Source organism: Hyperolius riggenbachi, chromosome 1 (genome assembly GCF_040937935.1).
Source record: "Hyperolius riggenbachi isolate aHypRig1 chromosome 1, aHypRig1.pri, whole genome shotgun sequence".
In the NCBI taxonomy this organism is placed as follows: domain Eukaryota; kingdom Metazoa; phylum Chordata; class Amphibia; order Anura; family Hyperoliidae; genus Hyperolius; species Hyperolius riggenbachi.
The window spans coordinates 284,454,681-284,478,532 of NC_090646.1; the positions used below are offsets into that span (position 1 = coordinate 284,454,681).

At 44.8% G+C, this 23,852-nt stretch overlaps 1 protein-coding gene across 3 annotated transcripts in view; it reads right to left on the reverse strand.

The window, feature by feature from the left end:
• Window positions 1–18,905: 18,905 nt before the first annotated feature.
• The window catches only part of KCMF1 (potassium channel modulatory factor 1), a 90,098-nt gene continuing 85,151 nt past the window's right edge, over window positions 18,906–23,852 (reverse strand). For 2 of the 3 annotated variants that reach the window (XM_068233665.1, XM_068233664.1), the window contains exon 7: window positions 20,723–21,417. In XM_068233665.1, the coding sequence (XP_068089766.1) occupies window positions 21,156–21,417 (262 nt within the window). In that variant the 3' untranslated portion in view covers window positions 20,723–21,155. Of the gene's footprint in view, window positions 21,418–23,852 lie in introns of all 3 variants that reach the window. The other variant, XM_068233663.1, reaches the window with a different exon arrangement.

A 23,852-nucleotide genomic window follows, 5' to 3' on the forward strand; every position in this document is an offset into this window, starting at 1 on the left:
GGGAGTCAGAGAGGAATAAGAGGCGACGAGTTGCTGAAAAAAGCAGGGGGAGCTTGTCATCAGAAACAGCTGGTGGCAGTGTCCGGCGCCATGTATCGCCACCTATGGACAGCCAGCCAACATACCCTTCAACGTCAGCTGCTGACGCCACCACATTGCCCACACCCCAGGGTGGCTCAGCGGTGTGGAAATTTTTTAGTGTGTATGCCAAAGATCAGAGCAATGCCATCTGTACTCTCTGCCTCCAAAAATTGAGCCATGGAAAGGCCAACACCCACGTAGGGACAACTGCCTTACGATGGCACATGCTGAAAAGGCACAAACTGCAATGGGAAGACCACCTGAGCAAAAGCAGCACACAAAAGCAAAGCTACCCTCCTTCTCCTCTTCCTCCTTCAGGTGCATCATCTTCTTCAGCCGCTTTATCCCTTGCACCTTCACAATCATAGCCAACCTCCTCCACTCCGCCTCTCACCTTGAGCGGTTCCTGCTCCTCTGCCCACAGCAGCAGCCAGGAGTCCGTGAGGACAATCTTTGAATGGAAGAAGCCAATGTCTGCCAGTCACCCCCTTGCCCGGCATCTCACAGCTGGCTTGGCGGAACTGTTATCCCGCCAGCTGTTACCATACCAGCTGGTGGACTCTGAGGCCTTCCGAAAATTTGTGGCCATTGGGACACCGCAGTGGAAGATACCAGGCTGCAATTATTTCTCTAAAAAGACGGTACCCAAACTGTACCATGAAGTTGAGAGGCAAGTGGTGTCATCTCTGGCACACAGCATTGGGTCAAGGGACCATCTGACCACGGATGCCTGGTCTGCCAAGCATGGTCAGGGCAGGTACATTACTTACACAGCCCATTGGGTCAACCTGGTGATCGCTGGCAAGCAGGGAGTACGTGGCTGTGCAGCGGACCTAGTGACACCTCCACAGCTTGCAGGCAGGCCTGCTGCCACCTCCTCTCCTCCTGCTACATCCTCTTCGCTGTTGTCCTCCTCCTCCTCCTTAGCTGAGTGGCAGTTCAACTCTACTGGTGCTGCGATCTCCTCTCCAGCTACACAGCCCCAGCTCCCCAGGGCCTATGCTGCATGCCAGGTACAACGGTGTTACGCCATCTTAGACATGTCTTGCCTCAAAGCGGAGAGTCACACTGGAGCAGCTCTACTGGCTGCTCTGAACAATCAGGTGGATCAGTGGCTGACCCCGCACCAACTGGAGATCGGCAACGTGGTGTGTGACAACGGCAGCAATCTCATTTAAGCTTTGAATTTGATAAAGGTGACACATGTACCCTGCATGGAACATGTGCTCACAGAGATTTGTGTCTAAGTACCCAGGCTTACAGGACATCCTAAAGCAGTCCAGGAAGGTGTGTGGGCATTTTAGGCGGTCTTACACAGCCATGGCAGGCTTAGCCGATATTCAGCAGAGAAACAACTTGCCGGTGAGACGCTTGATTTGCGATAGCCCGACTTGCTGGAATTCAACCCTCCTGATGTTCGACCGCCTGCTACAACAGGAGAAAGCCGTCAAACAGTATCTCTACAACTACAGTCAAAGGACACAGTCTAGGGAGATGGGGATGTTCTGGCCGAAGTACTGGACACTCATGAGGAGGTGACAAACCTGGTGAGTCGCAGTGAAGGCGCCAGCAGAGACTTGATCCCATATGCCTTCTTCCTGGAGCGTGCTGTGCGTGGATCAAGCTGTGGAGGAGCATGGTCAGGAACAGGAGGAAGAGTTGTGGGATCAATTCTCAGCAGAAGCAGATGATTCCTCAACACCTGCGGCAGCACAGAGGGGGGAGGAGGAGGAGGAAGAGTCGTGTGGGATAGGAGTCAGATGATGAGGAAGGTGTTGTTTTGGAGGAGGAGGATGAGGCGGAAGAACAATCGCAGTAGGTGTCGCCGGGGGCTTGTGCTACTCAACTTTCCCGTGGCATTGTTTGTGGCTGGGGGGAGGAGGAGAACTTAGCTGATATCACTGAGGAAGAGCAAGAGGAGATGGATAGTACCTCTGCATCCAACTTTGTGCAGATGGCATCTTTCATGCTGTCCAGCCTGTTGAGGGACCCCCGGATAATAAAACTCAAGGGGAATGAGCTGTACTGGGTGGCCACGCTACTAAACCCTCGGTATAGGCACAAAGTGGCGGAGATGTTTCCAAATCACCAGAAGGCAGAAAGGATGCAGCACTTGCAGAACAAGCTGGCAACTATGCTTTACAATGCGTTTAAAGGTGATGTCACAGCACAACAGAATAAAGGTACCACTGCCAGAAATCCTTCTCTCAGGTCTGCGTAGGCAAGGACAGGACGCTCCAGCGATCTCATGGTGATGTTGGACATGCGGACATAACTCTTCCGGATCCACCCTCCACCAACGCCTCGGCCAGCAGGTAGCCGACTACCTGGCCTTAATTGTGCATGTAGACACTGTGGACTACTGGGTGCGCAGGCTTGACCTGTGGCTAAAGCTGACACAATTTGCCATCCAACTTGTGTCTTGCCCTGCCGAAAGCGTCCAGTTAGAAAAGACCTTCAGCGCAGCTGGAGGCATTGTCACTGGGAAGAGAAGTCGCCTACGTCAAAAAAGTGTTCAGTACCTCACCTTTATCAAAATGAATGAGGCATGGATCCCGGAGGGCTACTGCCCGCCCAAAGAATAAGTCCGTCCTCGCACACAGCATCTCTGCCTGCATGCCGTGTGACTGCCTGCCTCATGACTAAGTCGCTCACCACACAGAATCTCTGCCTGCAGGCCGCTTGACTGCCTTCTCCGCCACCACCAACAGGGTGCAGGACTCCAGGCGGATTCCTGAATTTTTAAGGCCGTTGCTAGCAGCGGGCACTATAATAATTTTTCTGGTGCGTGTACATGCCTGCCTAATTTTTCTGGCTACACTGCGGCTGCAACAAAACAAAAGGCATGTACATGTGTCAATTCCCCTTCGTGATCGTTACTTTGCCGTGGTGAAGGGGCTTGCGTATCACAATGAAGCAATGACCGACGGCTATATGAGTGTCTCGGGGGGTGGCACACCAAAGATAATAAGGTTGTTGCTTCATTGTGGACAGACCAAATTCGATCACTTGGACAGTCACTGTTGTTCTGTCATTGAGCTACCTCAGCCTGGCGACCATATGGGCTTGAAAACCGCCACGGCCTGCACTCTGCCCATGGTGTGCACCAGTCCAGCACGGCCGTCACAACAGAAACAGCTGTCTGCGGTGCGTTACACAGTGAGTTTGGTGTGTCAGTGTGAAGCAGTACTCTAATTACACTCCCTGATTGATGAATACACATGCAAGAAGTTTTAAAGCACTTTAGGCCTCCAATGTAGCATGCAATCTGATTTCTGCCCTTAAAACGCTGCTTTGCGTCAAATCCAGATTTTTCAAAGGGACTTTTGGAGTGTATCCCACTCCCCCATGCAAAAACTCAGATGTTAGACCCCTTGAAACATATTTTCCACCATTTTTGTGGCCAGCATAAATGTTTCTAGTTTTCAAAGTTCGCCTCCCCATTGAAGTCTATTGCGGTTCGCAAAAGTTTGCATGTTAGCGAACATTTGAGGAGGTTCGCGAATGCGGTTCGTGAACCGAAAATCGGAGGTTCGGGCCATCTCTATTAATAAGCAATGCATATTACCTGTAAGGGATGCTATTAAAATGCAACTCATTTCGGAGTTGACTTAGGAGTATGCAAATTCTATAAGCAGCTGGAAAATGAACTAAACAAATTCTGCTTCAACAGGACTCCCTTGGTCTGAGGAGGGGATTTGTCTCCTAACCAGTGTTGGTTCCATGGTGTATGTAGTAAATACTCTTTTCTATGTTGTTGTGATTGTTGCTGTCACCGCCAAAAACACAAAACAATGGTCCTCCCTATCTCATTCCTTTTGGATAGGGAGGAAAAAAAAACAAACCTAAGCATAATTCCATGTATTGATGGAGACCATCTCCAGATAGTGCAAAATCCCACTGCTGACCTCAAGTGTTGCATATGGGGCAATCTAGGACGGTGTTATGTTTTGACCTGCTTATGGTTTTTCACTGTAACTGCAATGTGTTTCTGCACCACTGCTTGATGTGGGAGCCTTTAGTTTGCTCGTTTGCTTTTTAAATTATCTTTATGCTTTAAAACTATCTGGCTAGCATGTTATCGGGAACACAATTGGGTGTCAGTTAGGGCACCGGATCTGCATAAATATTCTTGTTTAGGGATTGAAAAAAAAAAAAAGCATTAGAGCGGTTTCACACTGCATGAGATGTCCTGTTTAGCAATCCGTTTCAGATTAGCTTGCGAATTGCAAAACACAAGGACACCGGATCTGTAATGTAATTGAGCAGTTGTTTTTCATTTGTTCAATTGCAATCCAATTTTGCCTGTTCGCAAGCGACGGTTCTTTTTTGAACATTTGCATTTTTTGGGAGTTTGTGCTTTAGTAGAGAGTATAGGAGCACAGAAGAATCGCATAGCAAATAGCAGTTCTATGCCATTTTCTTGCGATCAGCAATGTAAAATGTTTGACAGCAATTTTTTTCACCCATCCTCTGTTGCTCAACCCATTCAAATGTACCATGCAAATAGAGAGAATTGTAATTTCCTTCGGATTTTCAGTGTGAAACAGCACTTAAAGGAAACATCCAAGCAAATGAAAAAAAAAAAAAAAAAGATCCACTTACCTGGGGCTTCCTCCAGCCCATGGCAGCATCCTGTGCCCTCACCGCAGCTCCGGAGGCTCCCGGTCTTCTCCGCTGCAGAACCTGACCTAGTCAGGTCGGGTTCCGGGTCGGCCTCTTCTGCGTTCCACGGCGCGAACCACGTGGTCCGGCCAATGTCATCAGGCCGGTACTGCGCAGGTGCAGTACTGACATGATGACGTTGGCCGGACCACGTGACCCGCGCCGTGGAATGCAGAAGAGGCCGACCCGGAACTCGACCTGGCAAGGTCAGGATCTGCAGCGGAGAAGACCGGGAGCTTGGACTCTTGGGGTGCATACACACATCAGACCATAGTCTTTGGAAAATGAAAGATCACAGACCAATTTTACCCCCTTCCATGTAGTACGAGAGCCATACCTACACAGTCTATTCTATTGAGCTGAACTCCCCATCAGATACAAATCTTTGCAAGATGCTGCACACAATGATGCTGTACACATGCAACAGATCAGTATCTGCAAAAGATACAGGTACAGCTACCATCAAAAAAAGGTCCTAAGCTCAGATGTAACTTGATCTGTTAGGATGTTTTTGATTGAAATAGCTTTTTATGCCAGCAAATATTCCCTCCTAATGCTGCAAATTCAACAAATGACAACCTATAAAATGTTTTGAAACTCTGTTGTGCGTAATAATTTGGAACAGTGCATTTTTTTTTTTTTTTTTTTTTTTTTTTAAATATACTGTTATCATTAGGAGGCTTGTTCAGTAAAATTCAAACTATACTCTGAAGGTTGATGACTCAAAATAATGCCAACTGCCACTAGCATCAACTATTCAGGAAAACTGACATTCTTCACTTAGGCCTCGTTCACATCTGCTGCGCTGAAAAACGTGTGAAAGCGCTTGGTAAAAAAACGCATGCAATTGTGCGCGTTTCTGTGCGTTGCGCTGTGCTTCTTTAAAGCACGTTTTGCTTGTTGTACCAGCAGCAGTTGTCAATAAAACTTTGTTTTTGTATGTAAATGTATTTTTTTTCTCCAAGTTGGGCGAACACCTGGATGTTCGGGAACGTTCGCCGAACATGGCCACGATGTTCGGCATGTTCGGGCCGAACCCCGAACTCCCCGAACATCCCGCTTTTGGGGGCCCTATGGGGTTGCAGGCATAAGGGGGGAGCATGCCCCGATCGCGGGGGGGAGGGGGGGTGGGCGGAAATTCCCCCCACCCCCTCCGCTAGCGCTCCATCCTCTGCCCGCTTCACCATACAAAAGTTTAAGGAAAGTAAAATAATACCGGTGGTAGTGGCTGGCAGTGGCACTGTGAAGTGAGTCAGGAGGAGGAGTCCGGAGAGTGACGCGTTGAGGGAGGCCGGGCAGCGGGCGGTTCAGTGGTAGTACCCTTGTGGTACTTCCGCCCTTTCTCTGACCTCACGTCCTCTGCATACGAGGGTACGCGTCACGCGTACCCTCGTATGCGTCATCACGCAGAGGACGTGAGGTCAGAGAAAGGGCGGAAGTACCACAAGGGTACTACCGCTGAACCGCCCGCTGCCCGGCCTCCCTCAACGCGTCACTCTCCGGACTCCTCCTCCTGACTCACTTCACAGTGCCACTGCCGGCAGCCACTACCACCGGTATTATTTTACTTTCCTTAAACTTAGAGAATCTGTATTGCTAAAATCGCACAAAAGTAAACATACCAGTGTGTTAGGGGACATCTCCTATTACCCTCTGTCACAATTTCGCCGCTCCCCGCCGCATTAAAAGTAGTCAAAAACAGTTTTAAAAAGTTTGTTTATAAACAAACAAAATGGCCACCAAAACAGGAAGTAGATTGGTGTACAATGTGTCCACATATAGAAAATACATCCATACACAAGCAGGCTGTATACAGCTTTCCTTTTGAATCTCAAAAGATCATTTGTGTATTTACCTTCTGTCCCCTTCTTCTCTCATGCACTGAACATTACAGGCTTCCTGCAGACAGCTTTGCTTGTGCCTGTGTTTGTAATCCCTCAGTATGTGTCAGCCAGCTACTTTCACAGCCTAACAGAGGAGGATTTTTATCCAGCTCTCTACTATCACTGATAAAATAGCAGAGAAGCTGCTGGCTTATGTAAATAAAACACACACTGGAGTGTGCATAGAGGAACAGACCAGCACGGAAGAGTTGTCAGCCTTCCAGACACAGGCCGACAAGTCTGACAGGGGAAAGATACATTGATTTATTACAGAGACCTTGATAGTACAAAGTGCTGCAGTGAGCCAGAACACATTAGAATAGGTTTAGGAACTTATACGATGGTAGAAAAAACGTTGTAATTTTTGTTACAGAGTCACTTTAAACTTTTGTATGGGGAAGCGGGCAGAGGGGGGAGCGCTAGCGGAGGGGGTGGGGGGAATTTCCGACACCCCCCGCGATCGGGGCATGCTCCCCCCTTATGCCTGCGACCCCATAGGGGGGCCCTGTTCGGCCGAACAGGGGCCCTGTTCGGCCAGGCATTGAGCCGTTCGGGCGAACCCGAACAGTTTGGCCGAACACCACCAGGTGTTCGGCCGAACTCGAACATCACCCGAACAGGGTGATGTTCTGCAGAACCCGAACCGTGGCGAACACTGTTCGCCCAACACTATCTCCAATTAGGGGTAAAAAACGCATGCGCTTCTATGCGCTTGTACGCACTTCTATGCGCTAAAAAAGCGCACCCATTCACTTGCATTGATGTGCGCTTTCCAGCTCAACGCACAGAAATGCTTGCAACCCTACGTTTCTGTAACGCTGCTCAGCGCAGCGCATAGATGTGAACCAGCTACATTTAGTTACATGGGAAAGTAAATACCTTGCTGATCGCACAGGGCAGTGCGCTGTAAAAAGCGCACAGAAACGGCCCTGATGTGAACGAGGCCTTAGGGGTGTAACTTACGTTTTTGTTGCCAGCATTTTGGACAATAAAGGAATCATCAGCCAAATAAAAAAAAATCCGCTTTACTTACCTGGGGCTTTCTCCAGCGTGAGCTGTCAGCGTGGGACAGTCGACTGCAAGGGGCTGGAGAAAGCCCCAGGTAAGTAAAGCAGATTTTTTTTGGCTGATGATTCCTTTAATGGCTGTGTGTTGAGTTATTTTGATGGGACAGCAAACTTACACTGTTATACAAGGTGTACGCTGACTACTTTACATTGTATCAATGCTGTATTGGAGCTAAGAGTCCCTCAACGTGTTTTGGGCTCCAACATGTTGTGTGACTCTTAGAGGGCGTAATGGGAGAGCTATGGAAGGCACACCATCTGGATATGATCGGGTGCTTGACACTGGGACATAGGCAATGTCTCAAGTTGAAACAGTGATCAAGTGTATCAGCACACCGTTTTTCAATAATTCACGCTCCTTTATTGAGCCATGCGTTTCCACAAGAATATAGAGCAGACAATTGTTTTGGGGGCCGCGCAGGGTCCCCCTTCTTCGGCAATTTTACCACCTCCGTGCAGCATGAGGGCTTACCTACAGAATCTGTTCAAAGTATGTAATATATACAGTACTGGGCAAAAGTTTTAGGCAGGTGTGAAAAAAATCTTGTAAACAAAGAATACTTTGAAAAATGAAAGTGTTAATCATTTATTTTCATCAATCAACAAATTGCAATGAATGAACAAAAGAGAAATCTAAATCAAATCAATATCTAATGTTCTCCCCCTTTGCCTTTAAAGGGACTCCGAGCAGGGCAGAAACTATGGAAAGATGCATATCATTTTAAAGCTCTTTTTCTCCTCTTTCCAATGATATATAAATCGCCGCCCTACGCCTTTTAGTTTTCATTATTTTCGCGATTGAAATTGCCGCGGCTGTGATTTCGATCGCGAAAATAGAGAAAACTAAAAGGTGTAGGGCAACGATTTAGGGGTCGCAGAAAGAGGAGAAAGAGAGCTTTAAAATGATATCCATCTTTCCATAGTTATATTATATTACACAGGACGACTTTTTCCTAAATTCAGCAGCTGCATTCTGCTGAATAAAGCTGCTGACACTGGGGAAAGTGTCGTCCTGTGTAATACAATGTAACTATGGAAAGATGGATATCATTTTAAAGCTCTCTTTCTCCTCTTTCTGATGACACCTAAATCGTCGCCCTACGCCTTTTACTTTTCTCTATTTTCGCGATCGAAATCGCAGCCGCGGCAATTTCAATCGCGAAAATAATGAAAACTAAAAGGCGTAGGGCGGCGGTTTATATATCATTGGAAAGAGGAGAAAGAGAGCTTTAAAATGATATGCATCTTTCCATAGTTTTTGCACTGCTCGGAGTCCCTTTAAAACTGAATCAATTCTTCTAGGAACACTTGCACACAGTTTGGCCTCGATTCATAAAGCATTCCCGCATTCGGAAATGCTGAAAACGGCTCACTTTACCGACCACACAGCAAAATCTGTATTCATAAAGGCTTTTTCCGCATGAAAAGCCGACATTCGCGAGCAGAGTGATAAATCACCGCCTTGCGCGGTGATTATCATAGCAAAAGTAACAAGTAGTCAATTCATAAAGATTAGAGGTAGCGGTATGCGGACGGGTATTACCGCTACCTCTGATGTGGCGAGAAGCGTGCGGAATACAGTGCAGTGAATGGGACAGACCTCCCAAGCAGCTGCAGAGAGAACACCGCACGGAGGGATTCCGCCTGCTTCTCCTGTTTCCGCATGCATAGGACAGCCTAACGCCTGCCTACAGCGGAATATCTCCGCACGCCTGTCACATCTAGCTACATTTTTATGAATTACTACCCTGAAGGCGGAAATACCGACAGCGGTGTTTCCCCGCTCGACTTTCCCCGCTCGACAGCACTTTTATGAATCGAGGCCTTTGTGAAGGAACTCGGCTGGTAGGTTGTTCCAAACATCTCGAATTAACCACAGTCCTTCTGTGGATGTAGGCTTTCTCACATCCTTCTGTCTCTTCATGTAATCCCAGACACACTTGATGATGTTTAGATCAGGGCTCTGGTGGGGAAGGCATACCATCACTTAGAGGACTTTTTCTTTTTTTATGCTGAAGATTTCTTAAGAGTTCTTAATGACTTTGACTGTTTGTTTGGGGTCACTGTCCTCCAGCAGGATAAATTTGGGGCCAACCATACACCTCCCTGATGGTAGTTCATGAATAAGTATCTTCCTGTGTTTCTCAGCACTGAGAACACAATTAATCTTGACCAAATCTCCAACTTCATTGGCAGAAATGCAGCCCCAAACGTTCAAAGAACATCCACCATGCTTCACTGTTGCCTGCAGACACACATTATTGTACCGCTCTCCAGCCCTTCGGCAAACTGCCTTCTGCTACAGCCAAATTCAAATTTTTACTCATCTGTCCATAGCACCTGCTTCCTATTTTTCTGCACCCCAGTTCCTGTGTTTTCATGCATACTTGAGTTGTTTGGCCTTCCATGAACACTTCTGACCAGACTTCTCCGGACAGTATATAGGTGTGCCTGGGTCTCACTGATTTCTGATATTTCAGAGCTGATGGCATTGCTGGACATCTTCCGATTTCGAAGGGTAATAAGCTTAATGTGTCTTTCATCTGCTGCACTAAGTTTCCTTGGCCGACCACTGCATCTAAGATCCTCTAAGTTGCCAATTTCTTTGTGCTTGTTCAAAAGAGCTTGAATATCACATCTTGAAGCCTCAGTCTGCTTTGAAATCTTTCACGTGACCAAGCGTCCAGCAGGATCCGAAACGGCCATCGCCGATCCCACCTGAGCCTGAGGCAACCACCTCCACCCCCGCAGCTTCAGTAAGACATGTATGAGGTATCTCACTGTTAATATTACTCCTGCATTGACGATTGTATTCACCAGGGACAAATAAACCACAATGATTATGGACAGATGGTGCACGTTACTGCTTCTTTGAATGACATACTTGCATGGTTCTTTCTTCACAATCCTCAACGGAGCACATGTCCTGAGCGATCTAATTGGAGTATAGCAGAGGCGGTGAGTGTTCGTTGCATTATAACTACCTTGTGCCTTGTTGCTGTGGCCAATCTTGCCATAACATGAAACGGTTTTCACAACCTCACCTTGGTAGCAAAGTTTGGGTATACTTCACCCAGGTTTAAGCCTTCTACACAGCGGTTTCTGTTTCAGTTAATGTGTTTCAACCTACGTGTGACATTGATGATCATTAGCACCTGTTTGGTATAATTGGTTTGTCATACACCTGACTAATTCTACAAAATCCCTGACTGTGCAAGTGTACCAATAAGCGTTTATGCTGGTTTGAAGGCAAAAGTAACACCAAATATTGATTTGATTTAGATTAAACTTTTGTTTGCTCATTTTGCACTTTGTAAAGAGTGTGTGTGTGTGTGTGTGTGTGGCCAGGTCCATAAATATTGGGACATCGACACAATTCTAACATTTTTTGCCTTCATACACAACCACAATGTATTAGAAATGAAATAAACAGGATCTACTTTAACTCTAGACTGTGAGCTTTAATTTGAGGGTATTTACATCCAAATCAGGTGAACGGTGTAGGACTTACAAGGCCTCCCACTTAAAGTCAGGCATAAAATCAATTCTTTATTTTTAAGTAATATGGATGCTAACCAGGCAATTCAAAAGTTAAAATTCACTATTACTTTTCTTGTTGATAAATGATCATTCCCCAGTATAATGACTCTTATCGCACAAAGGAAGTTGCACGGCAACTTTTTTTTTTGCTTCTTTATTGTGCTCTCAGACTTAACTAATGCAGCCTGATAGGCTGAAGCCTCTTTCCCTCCTGTTTTCCCCTCCGACACCTCTGTTCCTCTCTGATTGTCCAATATTTCTCATGCTGAGACAGTGCACTTTCTATCGCAGAGCTGGGTGGGAGTGCCTGAAAACTGGGAGGAGGGTGGGTAATGCATACACAATCAGGCAGAGGAGAGTAAGGGAGGAAGTGACATCAGGTTTGTCTTCAAGATAGACAGTTAAAATGGAGAATCCTAAGAAAGATTTTCTCTTTTTACTATAGAAAAATCAAAATGCGGACAGTGCAATACATATGTTATGTAAGTAGAGCAAGTATTTATCTAATTATATATGTGTTGTTGTTTTTCTAAGATAGTATGGCTGACAGCTTCTCTTTAAGGGAGACAAAAGTAAAGGGACAGAATAATCATCATAAATCAAACTTTCACTTTTTAATACTTGGTTGCAAATCCTTTGCAGTCAATTACAGCCTGAAGTCTGGAATGCATAGAAATCACCAGACGCTGGGTTTCATCCCTGTTCTTGCTCTGCCAGGCCTCTACTGCAGCTGTCTTCTGTTCCTGCTGGTTCTTGGGGCATTTTCCCTTCAATTTTGTCCTCAGCAAATGAAATGCATGCTCAATCAGATTCAGGTTAGGTGACTGACTTGACCATTGTATAACATTCCACTTCTTTCCCTTCACAATCTCTTTGATTGCTTTTGCTGTATGCTTTGGATCATTGTCCATCTGCACTGTGAAGCGCCTTTCAATGAGTTCTGAAGCATTTGGCTGAATATGAGCAAATATTGCCCGAAACACTTCTGAATTCATCCTGGTGCTTTTGTCAGCACTCACATCATATATAAATATAAGAGAATCAGTTCCATTGGCAGCCATACATGCCCTTGTCATGACACTACCACCATGCTACACCGATGAGGTGGTGTGCTTAGAATCATGAGCAGTTCCTTTTTTTCTCCATACTCTCTTCCCATTACTCTGGACTGATGAGACCAAGATCTACTTGTACAGATCAACATAGGATGTTGTTCCAGAACTGTGAAGGCTTTTTTAGATGTCGTTTGGTAAACTCTAATCTGTTCTCCCTGTTTGAGGCTCACCAAAAGTTCACATTTTTCACAGTATTTACTCTGGTGAAGACTGTTCTTGATTGTTGTGATGGGTGTTTTTTTTCACCAGGGAAATTATTTCAGTCATCCAACACAGTTGTTTTCTATGGTCTTCCGGGTGTTTTGGTGTTGCCGAGCTGCTTTTTAAGATTGTTCCAAACAGTTGTTTTGGCCACACCTAATGTTTTTGCTATCTCTCCGATGGGTTTGTTTTTTCAGCCTAATGATAGCTTGCTTCACTGATAGTGACAGCGCTTTGGATCTCATCTTGAGAGATAACAGCAGCAGATTGCAAATGCAAATAGCAAACTTGAAATCAACTCTGGACCTTTTATTTGCTCATTGTAATTGCAATGAGGGAATAACACACACCTGTCCATGGAACTGCTGAGAAGCCAATTGTCCCATTACTTTTGTTACCTTAAAGCGGTATCGTCACCATGAAAATCAAATTTCAACAGCAACTGGTCTGAGTGTATTAAGTGATAAAGATGCTAATCCTGCATTCAAAACTTTTTCTGCTGTTATGATTTGGAGTTATCACATACTTAAGGAGCACTAGCCCTTTAGTAGTCGGTGCCAAAGAATTGCATGCTGGGGGTTCTTTTATCTATAATCTATTCCTCCTCTTCCCTTTATTCCCCTGCCAGCTGCTTATCTGAAACCTAATCCCCTACTCACTCGTGTTTACAAGCAAGGCTGAGGTGACTAAGCGATTGGAGGAAACAAGAAAAAAAGTAAAGGCAGAAATGACATCACGAGTTAGCCTTAACTGTGGGCAAAAGACATGGCCCCCACCAGGAACAGAATTCTCGTCATTTACTATATAACATTCACTGAAATCAAAACGTGGACAGTATAATACATGTGTTATGTGAGTAGATCAAGTATTCATCTACTTATATATGTGTTTTTTTCCCTGGCATAGTATGGCTGATCCTACTGTTTTAAAGCGATATTGTCACCATAAAAATCTAATTTCAACAGCAACTGGACTGCGTGCATTCAGTGATAAAGATACTAATCCTGCATTCTAAACTTGAACAACTTTTTCTGCGGTTATGGTTTGTAGTCATCACATACTTTATGAGCACTGGCTCTAGTGCCAGAGTTGAATGCTGGGAGTTCGTTTTATCTATAATATATTCCTCTTCTTCCATTTATTTCCCGGTCTAGCTTTCTTATCTGAAACACCTCTGCTCACTTGTGTTTACAAGCAAGGCTGAGGTGACTCAGCGATTGGAGGATAAGACAGTGTAGTTCCTAGTATACACCTCAGTGGGAGTGTCTGAAGACTCTGGGAGGAGGGCAGCTAATGCATACACACTGAGCAAGAAAAGGGAGGGGGGAAAACAAGAGTCAGGGAGGACATGATGTCAGCATTAGCGTTGCAAGATGGCCACTGCCTAGAATAGGATTTCTGCTTTTCCTTTATAAAAATCACAGGAATGAGTACGTGGATAGCACAATACATCTGTTATGCAAGTAGAAGTAGTATTTATCTACTTATATATGTGTTTTTTATTTCTAGGGTAGCATGGGTGTTGCTTGTTCTTTAACAAGTGGGAAGCACATACACAAACTGTTGTAAATTCCTACACCATTCACCTGATTTGGATGTAAAAACCCTCAAATGAAAACTGAGTCTGCAGTTAGACCTGGTCCACACTAGGTCTAGAAACTTATCCGTGGCTCTGTTTTTAAAACCTGATTAAAACCGGAGCCACATATAGCAAGGTTAAAAATAGCAGCTGTCTTCACCCAAACAAAAAACAGATCCGTCTGCGTTTGCGGGGACCAGTTTTTAAAACCTAAACGGAAGGTCCGGATGTGCTGCATTTTCACGCAACAGATCTGGATCCTGATACACGCAGGGGTAGTGGGCAGGCAATGGAAAAAACGGATCCCCGTCTACACAGGCAGATTTGGACACAGAAATGGATCCGCTTCTGTGTCACAGCCTGTGGGGGGGGGGGGGGGAAGGGAGCGGCCATGCTGGAGGGTGATAGCAGCCAGGACGGGGTGGCAGCGGTCGGCATGATGTCACCCCCCCTCACCTGGGTCCCCCATCCACGCTACCCCCTCCAGTTAGATTGCGCAAAAGTAATTACAATGTTTTTATGAGGCGAGCGGGGAGTTTACCTTCCTCTCTACTTCCGATCGCTGCGTCACTGCTTGCAATGCCGCCCTCTTAAGTACAGAGGGCGGCATTGCAGGCAGTGATGCGGTAAACGGAAGTAGAGAGAAGGTAAGCTCCCCGCATACAAACATTGTAATTACTTTTGCTCAAACTAGCTGGAGGGGGTAGCGGGGATGGGGGACCCAGGTGAGGGGAGGGGGGTGGATGGTGAGTCCCCCCTCCCCGACCACTGCCACCCCGGTCCTGGCTGCTATCGCCCTCCAGTATGGCAGCCCCCTCTCCCCCCACAGGCAGGGCATACATTTCCACAAAAAAGGCATTTTTAGGAAGAACAGGGGGAGTGGAGGGAAGGAGAGAGAAAAAAGTTTAGAAAAACAGATCCTGCAACGGACCTACTGCGGACCTAGCTTTAAAGCAAATTGTGTTTGTTTCATTTCAAATACATTGTGGTTATGTATAGAGCCAAAAATGTTATAATTGTGTCGATGTCCCAATATTTATGGACCTGACTGTAAATGCAGCAGCTTTTAATTGCATAACATCTGGATAAACTCAATGACTATATTGATGTTAAGGTAGTGCATGAATGCTGCCAGTCATTAACAGCTGGAGTCTTATTGTGGCATGCAAGAAGAGATCCATATCCGCATTCATAGGGCTTGCTTTGCAATGACAATGAAAACAGTTATTTAGTATGCTGCCCAAATTTTGGCTGTTTTTTAGTTAACTTGGATTATTTTTAATGCCAACCGACAATTTTGAAACCTTCAAACGAACCCAAACCACGCAAAATGCAGTTTGTAGGAAAGCAATGAAAACGCTCCCATGCTAACAGCATTCCCTTGATCCATTCAAGATTGAAATCTTGAATGGATCAAAATAATTAAAATGCTAGATTTTTGGTTAAATGTACATTGGCTCGTCATGTGTGAAAAATTAAAAACACCTTTAACTGACCCTGCACTGAACCCATACTGCTGTTTTAGATTACAGGTAGTCCCTGACTTACGAACGACCCGCAGATACGAACGGCATGAGATCAGTGTTTCCATGGGAACAAGCCAAATTGTTTTTTTTTCAAATTGGACTTGTAGTTTTTGAGAAAATCGATTTTAAAAGATTCAAAAAAAAAAATGGCTTTTAAACTTATATAAGCAGGCGCAGAGGTGACACAGAGGGGGACACTGGTCGCACAGGGGGGCACAGAGGAGGTACAGGTGATAGAGATGGCACATTGTTCCAACTTAAGAACAGATTCATGTTAAGAACGAACCTACAGTACCTATCTCGTTCGTTAACCGGGGATTACCTGTATAGCTGTATTTTCATAAGTGTTTTTGTTTCCCTGTGCTAACCAGTCAAAAGGAAAACATTCTGCAGATAACTCACATTTTTTGATAGCTCCAACGGGATCACTCTAATCTCCTCCCTTCTAATGACTCATGCTGTTTTCTCTGCACATAGACAATTTGAGGCATTAGAAGGGAGGAGTAAGGAGTGACCATACACAGTCAGTAAATTCAGCTGTGTTTAAAACTGCTGGATTTTCACCAAGTGACTAAATAATACAGAAAAAAAAAACAATGTTTAGGGCAGTAAACAACACCTTCCTCCCCCCCTTCCTTTTTGTTCCCCCTTTTCAGTAAACAGCACCTGCGCTTTTATCAAAGGGAATCTGAAGTGAAAATAAACTTGTTATAATAATTTGTATGTGTAGTACAGCTTAGAACTAGAAAAGAACATTAGTAGCACAGATATGAATCTAATAACGTTTCCTCTACAGGAAGAGTTAAGGTGACCATACATCAAGCGACTTGGTGGCCTATCGACCATCTGATTCGATTATTATAATCAAATTGGATCAAATCATTGTCGATTGTGTATGCTGCAGGATGATGGGCCAACTTGCTCGATCAGGTGCACGGCGGAAATGACAACCAGCGCAGTCCCCCGATGATAAATGTCCCCCAGTGCAAGGTATATATTACCTGTCCGCTGCCTCTGCTTGTCCCCTGTGTTTCTGCTGGTGCATTCCACTGTCCACACATGCACACCCCACGTGGTTTCCTACTAAGGGCGCGCATGTGACGTCACACACCAACGCCCTTACTAGGAAACCACGTGGGGCGCACTTGTACGCAAAGGAGGAATCCCGGAAGCAGTGGAGGGACAAGTGGAGGCCGCAGACAGGTAAATTATACCTTGCACTGGGCACCGGAGGGACATTTATCATTAGGGTAAAGCGTTGGGGTGGCGAGGCGGATGGATGCGCCGTCACAAGGCCAATTCCAGATCGATTTCAGCATGAAATTGATCGGGAATCAGCCAGTGGTGAATGGGCAGCTGACAAAGCTCTCTCTCTCATCAGATTTGATTAAAGAGAGATTAGTCTCTTGGTTAAATCTGCCCATACATTGCTGTATGGCTACCTTTAAGAAACTTCAGTTGCTATCTATGCAAAAGAGTTTCTCTGAGCTCTCTGACCAAGCTTCATCGGCTACAGTGCTGTTTTCTGAAGCACTTATCTCAACCTGTCTCTTACTGTTTTTGTTTGTTTAAGGTTTTACTGCAGAAAAGTTCAAAGAGTCCATTAGCTCTGTTCTTTTTCATAGTTTAAAATACAGTGTAGTTAACTGCAAATATTAGAGAATGGTGCTATGTTATAAAAAACGCTACGTAACTGAAAATAAAAGTATGAGGCTCTTTTCTTTGCCACAATTCTTCTATGAATTATCAGTACTACACATCTAATTCACTATATCACAAGTTTTATTTTCGCTATAGTGTAACTTCAAATACTTTTTTTTTTTTTAGAATATACTGTAACAGTGCATTCACTAGCATAGATTCATTAAAGGACCACTACAGTGAAAAGGTAGGCAGTTAAAATCTGACAGGTTTTGGACTAGTTCATCCCCTCATGTGGGATTCTCCGTTTTTTTCCCTCAAAATAATTTCCTGAGCAGTTGCTAAGTCTAACTGCCAGAATAGTAACATACTAGTCAGCCAGCCTCCCTACTCGCTTGCATACCATTTTGACACTTAGACTTAGCAACTGCAGTTCAGGGAATGATTTTGAAAAACAAAATACCATAATACTGAGAGCTCCCAATGTGAAATGGACTAGTCCAAAACCAACCAGATCTGTAAGATTTTAACTGCTTACTTGTTTTTGCTACAGCAGTCCTTGAACGGGTCACTTTAACAGTTTAGATCATTCCTAAAGCCTGGAGAGCGAGATGAAAGAAGTCAGTATGGGTTTTGATAACATCCATACTGTTTATAAATCAGGTATATCTGATAATGTAGCAGAGGTAGTCAACTCAAAGTACATCAGTTACCCACTTACATGTGTAAACACTTCCAGATATTCCTTATGCATAAGTAACCATTAGGCAGGTAAAATCAGCCAGTACTCAAAACAATCACTGTGAAATACTACTGTGTGATAAGCACTGTTTCTCACAAGACTGATTCAAACCAGTAGGTAAAAAATAATTTCTCTTTCCGTCATGTCTTGGGAAGTTAAGTAGCCACTAACACTCATCGATTATTATTAGCTCTTTTTTCCACTGTTGTCAAGTAAAACACACAAGTTATTTGGGCTCTGAGGACAAACTGGTTCCTAAATCACAACCAAGAGTTAACCAGCATTCTTTGGCTGACTCATCGCTTTAGAGTTGGTTGTGCCACCTATATAAGTGTGCCTTAAGGCCCATACACACGTCGGATTTTTCTGAACGACCCGTCGTTTGAACGTTCCGTCGTTCAGTCGTTCGCACGTCAAATCCGACGTGTGTACAGACTATCGTTCGGGTGATAAGACTGGTGGAAACCAGTCTTATCACGCGAACGATAGTCCGTACACACGTCTGATTCCGCGTGCGAACGACTGAACGACGGGACGTTCAAACGACCCGTCGTTCAGAAAAATCCGACGTGTGTATGGGCCTTTAATCGCTAGGAGAATTGTCAGCCTTGCTTACAATCAAATTATTTTCCCTGGTGTGGAAATAAACCTTCATACCTGTAAGCACTTTCCAGTTCTTGAGAATTTGCTAATGCTGAATAAACATGCATGTTGTAATTTAACATGATGAATTTATGAACAAAGAATCAACGTACACTTGAAGTTTTACTGGTAATCAGGAGCTTTATATATATATATAGTTCATCTGGAGTACACACTCTTCCACATTCCCAACATCAGTAGGTACAAATAAACTCAAGTGAGCAACAGTCTTGAAAATACTTTATTGAACTGAACTCATAGCTGTAATGTGCAGAATGTGTTTGAAAAGACTACAGCTCCAAGAAATGTTTTGCTTTTTTTTTTTTCTTGTTTTTGCTTTTTTTTGGAAACTTTCAACAAAATAAAAATGGAAAAAATGGGCTAAACTGCTACAATAGAAGACCAGAGTCACCTCTTCCTTCTAACTCTTTCAGCACCATAACCCTTGCATGGATGGGATGAAACATTCAATAGCAAGACTGTGTAGGAATACATGTCAGCAGTATTTGCCATAGGTGACAGGGACTAGCACTAATATACCCAGTGTTATTGTAGGTTACAATACGCCACTGTATATCTGATTGCACAAGAGGTGATGCTGCCAGTTGCCATGTGAAGGAAAGGTAAGAGGAATAAATGCAGACATGATCAAGTGATAATATATTGGCAGATTCATCAGAAGGCTTTGCATACTTTTTTTTTTTCCTTTTATTTTCTTTATATTCTAACTGTACATTGCAAAACAAAAAAGTAACCTGCTACCTGCTGTGTCAGGACCTTTATGAAATTCTATGCACAAAAAGAACACTGTACATATTTTATATAGGATTAATAGTATAGGCATGTAGGTGGCATGATTTTAATCAAAGGCTTTTTTTTACTTGTATGCCAAAAGAAAAATCAAAAAAAGTAACAATAAATAAAAAAAAGTGCTAACAATAGCATTAGGAATTATGACTTGTATACTGAAAAAGTCCTGAAGGGAAAATCCTCAAGCTCTCCTTTGGTGGACAAGGCTTTGCAAACTAGAAAGCAAATACATAAATAAGAGAACTCAGAAAAAAAAAATCAAGATTAAGAATGTGAATTTTTTTTTTTTAAACTACGACAACATAACCTGGGCTAACTGTTTCCAAACAGCATTTAAATGAATCACTCTACACCTCGATAAAACAAACTGAACAGTTGAAAACTTTTTTTTGTTTGTTAACCACATGAAGAAAAACAAACGTTTAAACACAAAAGAACAAAGGTTTGCTTGAAGGATCACATATACTGCAATTTCTGACAGTGGCCTGACTGTAATGTCATTATATTATTATAATTAAAGTTCAAAACAGGAATTTAAAGAAGAAGTTAATAGTCGATTTCATTGCTTTGCATATTTACTTTAACTGATGTGGGCGAGATCATCCGCATAAATTGCTCAGATCAATAAATGTACTGTATCAAAAGAAAATGCCTGTTGTCTATGGATACTGAATCCCAGCTCTCATTATTCCAGTGCAGGTTAGAAAATGAAAGGGAGGATGTCAGTAGCTGTTACAGGTACATTTCCTTCTGCACAGGCCTATCTTGCTCAGAAATAAAGACAATGCTGCCATCTAATGATCAAATTATGACTTCTCAATATACTCCGCAAAAAAGCACAACAAATCTATAAGATTTCTTTTTTTAAAACTATTCATAATTTAGTAAAACACCCTTCTTAGTGCTAACTGCCTATGATGGCATTTTAGAGATATTGTCAAGTGAATATCCAAGCAGACATACAGTTAACACCACTGTAGAACTTGCTTTGAACTCACATAAAATAAATCATACATTATTCAAAAGATCCAAGGCTGAAACGCACTAGTCCTGGTTAACCTTGCATGTCGTCAGGTGCTGTAACCTTTTGAATAATGTTTAGGAAAGCTTTGGGATTTGTGGCTTAACAGTCTAAAAATTTAAGCCTGTGTCATTTTGTCTAATTTTTTTTTCCCTTAATGACAATGTCACTAAAAATTCATGCACGCTGCAAAAAACCTCATGCAGTAGTTATGGTAAACCATCCAAGCAGTTTTTATTAATTAATATTCATAAATACACACAGCAGCTTCATTAGAGATTTTTTTTATCCATATAGTTTTTTTTTCCTCTTCAGTTTGAATGTGGGAGATAAGGAGAGCTTTATTTTTTGCTTACGTCAAGGTACAGGAAGCAGACGGCTGCCTCTGGAACTGCTACCTATGTATATCTGCTAGAAGTAAAAATTAGTTAAGTGATTTTGTCATATATATTTGCCTCTGTCTCTTTTTGACTTTTTTTTTTTTTTACATTTTTTTTTTAAACTTTTTTTTTGAATGTACACAATGTAACAAGAGTGACAGACTGGAAATTACAATCACCAAAACAAACCCAAAGATAGTTGTTTGTCCACTTTCATTGGCAGTTACAGCACAGAGGACATTGTCTGCAAAGGGGGATGTCATCAAAGAGGAGGTGGCGGAGGCTCGCTTCCTTTATTACTCTCTTTGAGATTTAAGTTTTCTAAAGCAACATCTAAAGGCATTATATCTACACAACCCATAGCCCCAAAATCGGCTATTTCCCCCCGCTCGTCCTCATCTGAGGAGGAGCTTTCTTCCCGCATTAATGTAGAAAGCAACAGCTCCTGGACAAAGAGGCTGCGATCTGCCCGTTCACTTTCTATTGACTGTCGCTCAGCTTCTGTCATCTTCGGGTCATTTAGTCTGCAATGAGGTAAGAACAAAAAATATTAACAGAAATAACTGACTGGCATATGCTGCAAAATAATGTTTTCCATATATTATATACTATCTCACATCAGTTTTCTATATTCTATATACTAAAAATGATGGTGTGCTAGCTGTAATTCTAACTGCTTAGGTAGAGAACACTTTGTCCAATCTCTTACCTGGAACAAGTACCGTATTTTTCGGACCATAAGACGCTCCGGACCATAAGACGCAGCTAGATTTAGAGGGCAAAAACCAGGGGAAAAAAATATTTTTAACCTGGTGCGTCTATGGTCCAGGGGCATCTTGTGGATGTTCTCACCCCAATTATTATGGACTTCTTGTACTTCTTGTGCCCCCCCCTTGTACCTCTCTTTGTCCTCTTCTTATCACCCTTGTGACTTCTGAGTCCCCATCTGTCCCCCTTGACCTCCTCAGTTTGTCCCCCTGTTTGCTCTGCTTGTCCCCCTGTGTGCTCTGCTTGTCCCCCTGTGTGCTCTGCTTGTCCCCCTGTGTCCTCTGCTGGTCCCCCTGTGTCCTCTGCTGGTCCCCCTGTGTCCTCTGCTGGTCCCCCTGTGTCCTCTGCTGGTCCCCCTGTGTCCTCTGCTGGTCCCCCTGTGTCCTCTGCTGGTCCCCCTGTGTCCTCTGCTGGTCCCCCTGTGTCCTTTGCTGGTCCCCCTGTGTCCTCTGCTGGTCCCCCCTGTGTCCTCTGCTGGTCCCCCCTGTGTCCTCTGCTGGTCCCCCCTGTGTCCTCTGCTGGCCTCTGCATGTCCCCCTGTGTCCTCTGCTGGCCCCCCCTGTGTCCTCTGCTGCCCCCCCCTGTGTCCTCTGCTGGCCCCCCCGTGTCCTCTGCTGGTCCCCCTGTGCTGCTGGCCCCCCCTGTGTCCTCTGCTGCCCCCCCCCCTGTGTCCTCTGCTGGTCCCCCTGTGTCTTCTGCTGGTCCCCCTGTGTCCTCTGCTTGTCCCCTTGTGCTGCTGGTCCCCCCTGTGTCCTCTGCTGGCCCCCGTGTCCTCTGCTGGCCCCCCTGTGCTGCTGGTCCCCCTTGTGACCTCTGCTGGTCCCCCCTGTGTCCTCTGCTGGCCCCCCCTGTGTCCTCTGCTGGCCTCCCCTGTGTCCTCTGCTGCCCCCCCCCCCCGTGTCCTCTGCTGGCCCCCCGTGTCTTCTGCTGGTCCCCCTGTGTCCTCTGCATGTCTCCGCCCCCCCCCCCCGCAGTGTAATTAGCGGCCCCCGCTGTGTAGTTAACGTCAGCAGTGTATAACCCGATAATCCCAGCGTCAGTACAATGACATTGCCCCCCCCCCCCCCGGCAGTGTAATTAGCGGTATCAATATAATCCAATTAGGCGCCCGCTAGTTAGTGGCAGCCATGTATTACCTGATAGTCCCGCAGTGTATTCGCTGCATTAGCATATTTCATTGTCTCCCGCTGGCGCTGTGTAATTAGCAGCCATCCGATCCTAGAAGTCCGCGCTGCTCAGAGACTTCTCCTATGCGTCATTCTTCCCTCTAGTGCCGGCCGCCTGTAATGACGCAACATGAAAAGCCGGCACTAGAGGCGAATGACGCATAGGAAAAGTCTCCGAGCAGCGCGGACTTCTAGGATCGGATGGCTGCTAATTACACAGCGCCAGCGGGAGACAATGAAATATGCTAATGCGGACTATCAGGAATATGCTAATGCAGACTATCAGGAATATGCTAATGCGGACTATCAGGTAATACATGGCTGCCACTAACTACAAAGCGGGCGCCTAATTGGATTATATTGATACCGCTAATTACACTACGGGGGGGGGGGGGGGGGGGGGGCAATGTCATTGTACTGATGCGGGGATTATCGGGTTATACACTGCTGACATTAACTACACAGCGGGGGCCGCTAATTACACTGCGGGGGGGCAGGGACAAGAAGAGGACACAGGAGGACAAAGAGTGGACTGCACAGGGAGTCCCCGACATTGCGGCGCAGCGGCAGTTCGTATCGGCGGGTGTTTGTAAGTCGGGGACTCCCTGTATTCGGACCATAAGACGCAGTGACTTTTTCCCCCCACTTTTGGGGGAGAAAAAGTGCGTCTTATAGTCCGAAAAATACGGTACATGGAGTAGACAGTCTCACATTCTTGTTCTCCATAAAAGAGTGACTAAAGCCTTGTTGTCAGATAAGATTACAGGCTGGAAGACTAGCATTTTTCAGGAGAAGGGCAAACTGGCAGCCACCATATCTCCAAAATGACAGAAATATCCTTGGACCATTGAAGACAAAGGGCACATTTCCACGTTGATGCAAATGCACATCCATATTCCTTTACCACGCCATGCACGGGCTATGGGGATTTGAGTGTGTGCTGTGGAAAACTGCATTTTTTTTTTGCCCGCAATAGGCTGCAATTTTGCCTCAGAAATTTGTGTAAATAGGCCCAAAAGCATAAT